General features: G+C 42.2%; 1 protein-coding gene across 1 annotated transcript; it reads right to left on the reverse strand.

Annotated features, from left to right (window-relative positions):
* Nucleotides 1-5,809: 5,809 nt before the first annotated feature.
* On the reverse strand, nt 5,810-6,721 carry LOC138246815 (taste receptor type 2 member 40-like). The gene has a single exon (XM_069201578.1). It carries the CDS (start codon nt 6,719-6,721, stop codon nt 5,810-5,812), a length of 912 nt encoding a protein of 303 aa, XP_069057679.1.
* Nucleotides 6,722-9,832: the final 3,111 nt, after the last annotated feature.

Consider the following 9,832-nt stretch of genomic DNA (forward strand, 5'->3'; position numbering starts at 1 on the left):
AGGATATAATGGACTCGTAATACGGTAGGTGGTATATCCGCCACTTTTGGGACGGTTTAACACCGTCCTCCAAAGTTAGAATCAGGCCCTAAGTCCGAAGGTAAGAATCTGTGCCAAGGGCTCCCGTGACGCGTATCAGAGGAAGAGTGCCAGGAGGTCAGATTAGACTGGCGACTTGATCCTGCTGAAGGAAATCTCCAGAAAAACAACTTATTCCTAAACTAAACTATTCACGAGGTGTCCTGCGAGCTGTAGCCAAGCGGTCGGCCTTAAATGTTGACTTTGCCCCAGTCGAGGTGCGACCAGATGACCAGATTGCCGCAATTCATTTCTAAGGGTTAAAAGGCATTAATTCTTTAAAAATTCATTTCTCTGGTTCGATTTTATTTGTTTTCATGTCATTTCAAAGATAAAAATATAATCTGTGTTTATAAATTGGTGTTGGATTTTTATTGTGTTTTGTGTTTTACTTATTTACTGTTTTGTGATGTATAAATGCTTTACACATAGGTCTCCTAAGTTGAGCCTTGTCGCTCGTTGCCAAGCTACCAAGGGTTGAGCTAGGTTTAATTTATTGAGACCTAACTGTACCTAAGTGGAGGTTAGTGTCTTATTGCTAAGTGTAGGTACTTTCCTGTCCTTACCAGTAACCCATTTTCCAACACCTAAGTTTTGGAGTTGAGCCACCTGGACAACTTTAGCACTACCTCCAAGGGTCCAGGATGAAAAGCACACTTGGAGTGTCAGGACTCATGCAAGCTGGGTCCAGGTGTGGGCTCATGATGGCTGGAGCGTTTTCAGTTTCTGAGGCTCTGATCAGGAGGCCAGCCAACTATCCCTCACAGTCATTCTGGTAGTCCTGGGTTTAGCAGTAGATCAAGGATTAAACAGCAGAGCAGGCCTCTGAAGGTTCAAGGAATTTTTCAGGCAACAAGGTAGTCCTTAAAGGGGAAGGAAAACAGTCCTCTGAAGTAACCAGCAGGTCACAGCGGCATGTAGTCCTCTGAGCATCCTTCTGTAGTTCCACTGGATAACATTGTATTACCGTATCACATTTAATAAGTGTTAACTTTTGATAGTGAGCAGTGAGAAATGGTATGTTTGAACTAAAATTATTTATAATTTAAAGGCCCATCTAATGGTAAAGTCAGATTTTAGATTAGAATTATGAAAATGCAACTTTTAGAAAGTTAGCATTTTTCTGCCCTAAGCTTTGTGAGGCCTTCCCGAAGTTGCCAAAGCTGGACCTGTTAATTGCCCCTCAACAGGAAAGCCTACTGGGCTCAGATAGTGAACAATAGGATCTGGCCGTAGCTAAGAGGGGGATGTCCTGCTTTCATTTCAAAGGGTTGCCTCTAGCACACTCACAAAGTAAGTTGATGCAAGCCTTTTGTCACCCTAGACCTCTCTGAGCCTGGACAGGGGAAGAAAGGAGAAGGAAGGAACTTCCAAGAACAAGCTTTAGGGGTGGACCTGATGTTTCTGCCACTTCAAAGGGCGGAACCGGGTGAAAATACTAGACTTTCTGAGCCATTCATCATTACATGCCTGGAACTGTTGATATTACAGAGGAAGGACTACCTTGGTCCATGGAAGACTGCCCTTCTGCATGAGGCCTACCTAGTTCTTGGGAGGACTGTCCTGCTGCTTGAGGCCTGCCTTGATCTTCAAATGATGGACTTGCTGCTTACGGTCTTCCTTGGTCCCTGAGAAGGAAGACTGGACATGCTCCCTTAATTTCAGACTAACCTGAGTGGCCCAAATGATTAGTTGGCTGATCTACTGTTCTGAGCCCAGGAACAAAACAAGCTCCAGATGCCTCCCTGCAACCTGCCAGCTGACCTGCTGCAACTGACCCTGTCAGGACCTGCCTTGACCTGCAACTAGTCCTGCTTGAGCTCTGCTGGCCTCTACCTGAGTTTGTTTCTGATCCCCAAGACTTTCCTTCCCATGTCATGGGCTATTGGCTGGCATTAGTAGAGCTCCTCCTGTGGAATCCTGAAGTTTCGAACACTGTGCACCAGACTTTAAATGTGACTTTGTTTGGTCTAGTGAGATCAGAGACTCACAGTTAGAACCTTCTGCTACTTGGTGTTATTCTTACTTAAACCTTTACAGCTGCATATCTCCCAATCTTCTGATTGGATTTTTGTCATTTTGAGATTCATTTTATTTTTTTTACTCTATTTATCAAATTGGTGTGGGATATTACTTTTGTTTTTCACTTTATTACTGTCTGTGTGTTCCCCAGATATTTAAGACAATGCCTCTAAGTTACGCCTCGGAGAATTTATGCCAAGCTACCGAAAGGTTAAGTGTAGGCTGATTTGGTGACTTCTGTGGTTTACCCTGACAAGAATTGTGGTTGTTGCTTGAGAAGGAATTTCACCTCTCTCAGTCAGAAACCCAATTTCTTGCACAACCAAGCTTGCATCACACAAACAGCAAGTATATTTCACAAATTCAGAGTCCAAGCGTCTTTCAACACTCAGAGCAAGGGCAGGCATACAAACATCCATTATTCAGACTGGGTACAGCCCTGTCAAAAGAAGGGTATGTTTTCCTCCCATTAAGTAGATTCAATGCAGGCATACAAAGTGCAAAATTCACTCAGCTTTCAAAAACAACAGACACTGCAATATCAGCAGTGCAATATTCCCTCACACTATAGTTCCACCACAGTTTTCCATAATGCAGGTGTCTCTCAGAGAACACTCAGGCACAGTAAAGACATCTACTGTGCCAGCTCTCCCCTTACACACACACTCACTCTCACAAGAGGTTCAGAACACCATCCTTCACAAACATTCCCATCACACATGTGAAATTTACAGTACAGTCCTAAATAAAATGCAAGTTTCCATCCCAAACATAGTATGTCAAGTACAGTCTTTGAAAGACAGAGACCATACTTAACAGGACAGGTGGATAAGATTCTGTTATGCAGATCGATTGGATATAGGGCTGGTAACAGAAGAGATGGTATCCCTCACACAGAAGGCTTAAAATACAGACATCTGAAATGAACGTTTTGCTCACACATAGAGAAGATACAGTGGAGGCATCTCCACTGAAAATGTCCCTCACGCACAGCAGGAAAATTACAGGTATCCCCACTTCAGGCTTTTCTCACAAACAGGTAAAATACAAGATTCCATCACACACAAAGCAGCCACCATGCATGCATCTGTAATCTACATTGTCCTTACATACAGATCAAGCCAGGTGCATTAACAAGATTTTCTTCAACAAACAAAAGCTACAGGGCACAAATGTTGCCCTGAGGACACGCATGTGCAGTGCAAGCTTCCCTCACATGAAAGAACTGTTGTAGAAGAAACATACAATTCTCTTACTGGGCATCCACAATGGTAGGAGCACTGTAAACTTCCTTCACACACAGAGCAGACACAGTACATTCAATTGCAGTGCATGCTTCCCTCCGCTCAAACATTGAACCCAAACAGCAAGGTCAGCAGTTCAAGCTTCCAGCACACAGACTGGATAGACCACTGGTATTAGGAGGTCAAGCTTCACTCACTAAGCACATACAATACAGACATTGGAGCTACATTCTTTCCAATTCATCTTGCCTGATACATCAACAAATCCAATGATATGACATAATCATGGAGTGTTCTCCAACACGATAGACAGTGGAGTGTTCGGAAAAATGAGTCGTTCTCAAATACAAAAGACAGTGGAGCATACAAACGCATAGGATATTCTCAAATAGGAAAGACTGTGGCGTGTACAAGAGCATAGGACATTCTCAAATATGAAAGAGTGGAGTGTACAAAAGCACTGGATAGTCTCAAATACGAAAGATTGTGGAGAGTACAGAAGCATGAAATATTCTCAAATATGAAAGACTGTGGAGTGTGCAAAAGCACTAGATATTCTCAAATATGAATGACTGTAGAGTGTGCAAAAGCAAAGGATATTTTTGAATACGAATGACTGGAGAGTACAAAAACATAGGATATTCTTAAATATGAAAGACTGTGGAGTGTACAAAAGCATGAGATATCCTCAACTACGAAAGACTGTGGAGTATACAAAAGCATTGGATATTCTCAAATAAGGAAGACTGTGGAGTGTACAAAAGCATTGGATATTCTCAAATACTAAAGACTTTGGAGTGTACAGGAGTGTGGCATTTTCTCAAGTATGAAAAACTGTGAAGTGTAACAGTGGAAAGAGAGCGGACACCATCTTGCATAAGATATGTTCCATTTCAATTTGGTCTATCTTTTGAGTTGTTATAATCTTAATTTAAATTCACTTTGCCTCATTTGCCAGTCCTCTGGCAATCATGTGCTGTGTTGCTGCAATGTTGATTGATGTATAGCATAGCATAGCTCTTATGAAGCTGCTATTAAAGTTAAAACCCAAGGTAAGACTATACCAAGATATACATGATCCGGAGAAGTAGGAATTATATTTCTGGTTAGGAAGTGTTTTACTTACTTTCATTTCCTTTTTGCATCATTACTGCAGTTCTTGATTGTTATCCACGTACGTCTCTTTCAGTAGACAGCTAAATAAGGTGTTTGTGTGTTACACAAGTAACTCATTCTTGAAACCATTATCCTGTTAATGGTAAAACGTGCACAGAAGAACCAAACAGCTGCTTACATGTCACATTTCTTTGCTTCTCCAATTCTATATTCATAGCTTCATGGACTTAAGTGGCACAGAAACATGAGCAGGTCCATATATTTTGCTATTTTCAGAGCCTATTGATGCACCCACATGCTCTAAACAGTTACGCCTTTGCCCTGTACACCTGCTAGTTCATACCGCTCTTTGTGACTAGAAATCTTTTTGCAATTTTCTATGTTGCTCATCACATGGAGCAATGATGATTTCATGGATACTGTATTCCGCATTACAATACCTAGCAACCTTCCCCCATCCAACATTCAGCCACTGTAAAAAGGACACATTCACCTAAAACTCTCCTGGATTATTAGCTTTGCCAATGGTGGGAAATAAGTGTTGTATCAGAACATTCCATTCCAAATATTTTGAAGTTTTAATGTTTCTATCTGTAGAATATCATGCAATTTTCTGTGCACTACAAGCTACAAATGTAGACAGTTTTCTTCACCTTAAGTACAAGTTGATGTACACATGCATAAATAAAGCTATTTTCATCATAAAGGTAGATAAAAGCAACATGCATACAAGGAGATTGATATGATTCAGTTTCTCCAGACCCTTTGTTCCATTCCAGGCCATATAGAAAGCCAACAGATTCAATATTTTGTATCTTAGAGCTACTCTCTAGTCTTTTATGAATCTTGTACCTTCACCCTAAATAGATGAATATCTTCAACTAAATTCCACCTAAGAATAATTGAATGCATGAGGTGTATTTGGAATGGTCCCCACTGTCTGAAAAAGAGCAGTGCTCTCTTTAGTTTGCATCTTGGTGAATCAAAAACTCCAGGTACACCATGGTTCCATCTAACTTATGAGGCTTGACATTAGAACTGGATGTGTTCCTTGTAAATAATTAATAGATCCTTATTGTGAAGTCCTTTTGCAAAATGATACCTGAAGATCAATTTCACTTTGTTATCCCATTAGTTCATTTAACAAGGTTGCCAAAACCTAAAGAAATGTGTATTTAGGATGGGCAGTACAGGACTGTCTCTGACAGGACTTCTACAATTTTAATCTTCTCCCAAAACCCTACCTTGATTGAGCATTTTGCATGAAAACTATTGAAGTCCATAGAACTGATGACAGATAAGAATACACTGGCCCGTATCTTCTGTTCTATGAACTATAGCATAATTTGTTAGTGTTCATGAAAACATAACGTTTTCACTGCTGCTGCCTTCAACTTGGTATTCCCAAAGATAAGGATCAGGGAGTCAATGAAAGGATACACACTGCAACCACACACAGAAAAATATAGCCGGAATGTCTTTGCATCCCCATTACGACTTAATGAAACCACAAGAAATGACAAATCAAACATGATGTATAGAATCAGCAGTGCTAATGTGGTTTTTGCAGCCTTGTTGTGGGCCTCCAAGCTGGGACCCCCACCACTGCTTGTCATGTTCTTCTGCATTTGTTGGGTATGTTGGTACAGAGATGTGAGGATCAGCACAGATGAGGTTATTATCACTACCAGAGGCAGAAAGCATCCCATAATAATAATTATGCACTTTTGGAAAATACTGTAATCACGCACAGTGCCTTCAAAAGTGGTATTTGTAGTTGTGGAATTTATTGTATACAGTTTCATACAGTGCCAGAATTCTGGTAGGTTGATGACTAAAGATACCAGAACAGACCCGAGCAGTAGCCAAGGAATCATAGCAGCCATTCTCAACCTTATGCGTGAAATGAATGGATGGGAGAAATTCACAATCTTAATGCAGTAGAAAACACAGAGCCAGGTGTTGATCCAGAAGTTTGAGAAACCAAAGATAGGGAAGAGAATAAAGAAGCTCTTCCAAACATTGTCTCTATTGTACATCTCCTCCCAGAGGAAGCGAAGCATGTTGTTTCCTGACAAAGAACACTGCAGTGGGATATTGGTCACAGCCACCCCCAGCAACAAGAGATCACTTGAAGATGGCAAGCGTCTACTCCTAATACTCGGGACGGCAATAACTGCAGCTATAAAGGCATTAGTGACAATGCCCATCAAGAGAGCAAACCCGAGAAAAACAATGAAAAATATCTCAATTGGATCCATTCTGACCAAACCTTTCTGTGACTTGCAGTGGTACTTCTTCCTCCTTGTTGACAACAATCCCAATAATCTTGTGTCTATGATATCATACAATATTTGCCTTCTTCAAGAGAATCCTGGTGCCTGCAAAGGATGCAATTTGAATTCAGAATTGGCCACAACAGCGCATCCTGAAAGGTCCCTTGTCAGTGGAGACTACCTGGCTCCTTTCCTTGTGAGCCTTTTGTTGAGGTTTCACAGATTAGAGAAGCCAAGAAGCATCGGGCTGGCTGGTGAATGCAAAGTTCACGGAGCAGTTCCTTCAGCACTGACTGCTTCTTCTCTAACAGGTATCACTTTGTACTGTAGTCATTGCTTTTTACGCTTGGTCTCCTCCCCTCCTTTACATATCCTGTCCTCTGGTTCCCTCCCCTTTCCTGCCTGATCCCTTCCTCGTCGCTCTCTCACTTCTGATGTGTCTACCCCTGGTGATTTTGTAATTTCCTCTTTCCATGCCTGCCTCCTAACATACTGTATCCCGTCTGCACATCAACAACCATACCATGATCTCCAAGGCCCTTCCCAAGTAATGAGGAAAGACTGCAAGTCATTTTCATGGGAAGCAGGAACTGGCAGAGCTGTACTGGGGTATGGTAGTCTGAAAATTCACCATATCAAAACCTAATTAGCTAATGGGAATTTGAAGGCAACCATGTGTAATGAGCATATCTGGAGATAGATACATTTAGATAGGGGCTGTTCACTACTAGGGTGATATCAACTAAAACCTCTATTCAATCATTATACAGTATTTTTATGTCTTATTGGTACTATCTATTAGTGTATGGTGCAATTAATGTAACTGTGACTTAGACAATGGTTATTATCATGAGACATTTGCCCACCACTCGATTTCCATGCTCTGGGACAAAGACAAGACAGTCCATTGAGGTTATAAGGCAGGTATTCCCTCTGCTCAGGTCACAAATTCTATTAGAACATTCTCTGAGAGCGAAAGGTGTAACAACAACAAGATAGACTTAAGACATCACCAGCAGTGAGTAGAACAAAGCTGAGACATGCAAGTATGGCCCTTTTTCTGGAGAGGCAAAAATCTGAAAAGGCAATATTTAAGCTTCTTGCACATTTCCTAGTTGGTGACTGGCTGAGATCTCTCACATGCATTCCCTGGTTCCATCGACTACTGCTGTCACAGAATGACTATTGCAGCAAGGGCTTGCAATGTGACTGCCACAGTTCCTTCTCAAGCTGTTCCTTGGCTGGGTGTAGCTGGAGGTGAAAAGCACTTCTGTAGCCCTTGGTGCACCCCCTTTTTTCCTTGACTGCAGCTGTCTCTGAGGGCCACCTTTAAGGTAAAAATGCATGCAGGCATGTGTGGCATCTGCTGCCATTTTGTGGCAGTCGCTTGTGGGGGCTTGTATTTTCCCTCTCCTGTAGCTGTGTGTGTTTATACAAAGGGAGCTAATATTAACCTACAAATATATCACATTACCTAATATGACTGGATCAAGTAAGTGTGCATTTACTGTTCTTGACTTCATGTCTGCCTACCATGACAATGAAAGTGGAAGCTGATGTGGGGGATGCAATATTTTAATAATGTGATGTCTCACCCATCCACTGTCCCAGGGCTGCAAACACAGCCACCACCACTGTGACATTTATTGCAGTGTTACTACAGAGCCCCAGCTGCAGCATATGGGCTTGTTCGCTGTAACTATATATCTTAGAGATTTGCCTACAGCCAAATAATTGTTTCATAGGAAGACTGGCAGTTTATCAGAGCCTCATCTGATTTGGTTGATGCACCTTCCTGTGTTCTGATTTAGTGCAGCCTGCAGGAGCTCAGTTGTCACAGAATGCCTGCTACATACATGTAAACATGACTGAAAGTCTCTCAACATGCTACAGGGACTAGGGAGGGGAGGTGGAAGGTGCAGCGTTCACTGAAAGTGGTTTAGTTGCAAGACCCATGAACTGCTGCCTGTGTTCCCCACTAGACTCTTCTATGATTTTGGGTAATTAACCGTGTCTCATTCAGTGTACTGTATTGTGTCTCACAGAGTTTTGATTGTGAATGTGTTAAACTGGAGTTTCTGTATTTATAACATTTGTATAGCACTTGCATTTTGTGGAACCTCTTCGCAGTACTGGCCCTTGAGCAGAACAAGAACAGGCCCAGTTGACTGGAAGAATACGTTCTTGCCCTGGGAAATGGCCCCTCAATAAGTGGTGGCGGGGGCAGGTCTACAGCAGGGGATGCTCGTCCCTGCCCTTTTGGTGGTGCTTCAGATCATATATCTGTAAAAAAATGGATGGCTACGGCACAAGTAGTAATATAAAAAAAATATTATTTGTTAGACTTTTAACTAGAAGGAAGAGACAGTGTAGCCTTTTACCTAGTTAGGCCTTGCCTTATTCTCCAACAAGCTTGGTGACTCACACGTGGCAAGAGGTACTGCACCATGGCATCCCACGTGCCTTGTGTCAGCTGTGATTGGTGGAAAGGGATCTGGGCAGAGCTATAATAGGGTAACGAAGACCACCAATGTGCTTTCTGATGCCAGACTCCACGTTTCCATGAATGCGTGTTCACTGCAGAAAGGAGTCCTTGATGGGGCTTGTTGGAGGTTCTAAAGGTAGATTCACTGTGCAGAGGGAAGTGATGAAAACCATAGACCAGTTTTAAGCTCTTACAAAACTTACTTTCATAAGCCAACTCTATCCAACCTCCCATACCTACATTTCAGAGACTATCTTTTGATAAAAGAGGGTAGCGGGGAATACATATGGCTTTAAATCAGCTTCCCAGGGGTTCTGTTATTGACAGTGGATTTAGAACAGATGATAATAAGATAATAAGATATAGGCCCTCATTACGACCCAGGCTAGTGGTAACTACCACCAAATTATGACCATGGCGGAAAGTTCTCCAAAAGACAGCCAATGTACCACACCGACCACCAGGACGGAAACAACAGCCACCACGGCGGTAGCCGCCTACAGCCAGGTGGAAGACAATGTTCAGCCCACCATATCATAACCCAGGAAACCGCCACCTCTTCCGGGGCGGCAGCAACGACATCAAAAGCCTGGCGGAACCTGACCTCAGAA

This window comes from Pleurodeles waltl, chromosome 7 (assembly GCF_031143425.1).
Source record: "Pleurodeles waltl isolate 20211129_DDA chromosome 7, aPleWal1.hap1.20221129, whole genome shotgun sequence".
NCBI classification, from domain to species: domain Eukaryota; kingdom Metazoa; phylum Chordata; class Amphibia; order Caudata; family Salamandridae; genus Pleurodeles; species Pleurodeles waltl.

Coding starts and splice junctions, on each gene's coding strand:
- LOC138246815 (XM_069201578.1), bottom strand. CDS start 6,721: ATGGATCCAATTGAGATATTTTTCATTGTTTTTCTCGGGTTTGCTCTC.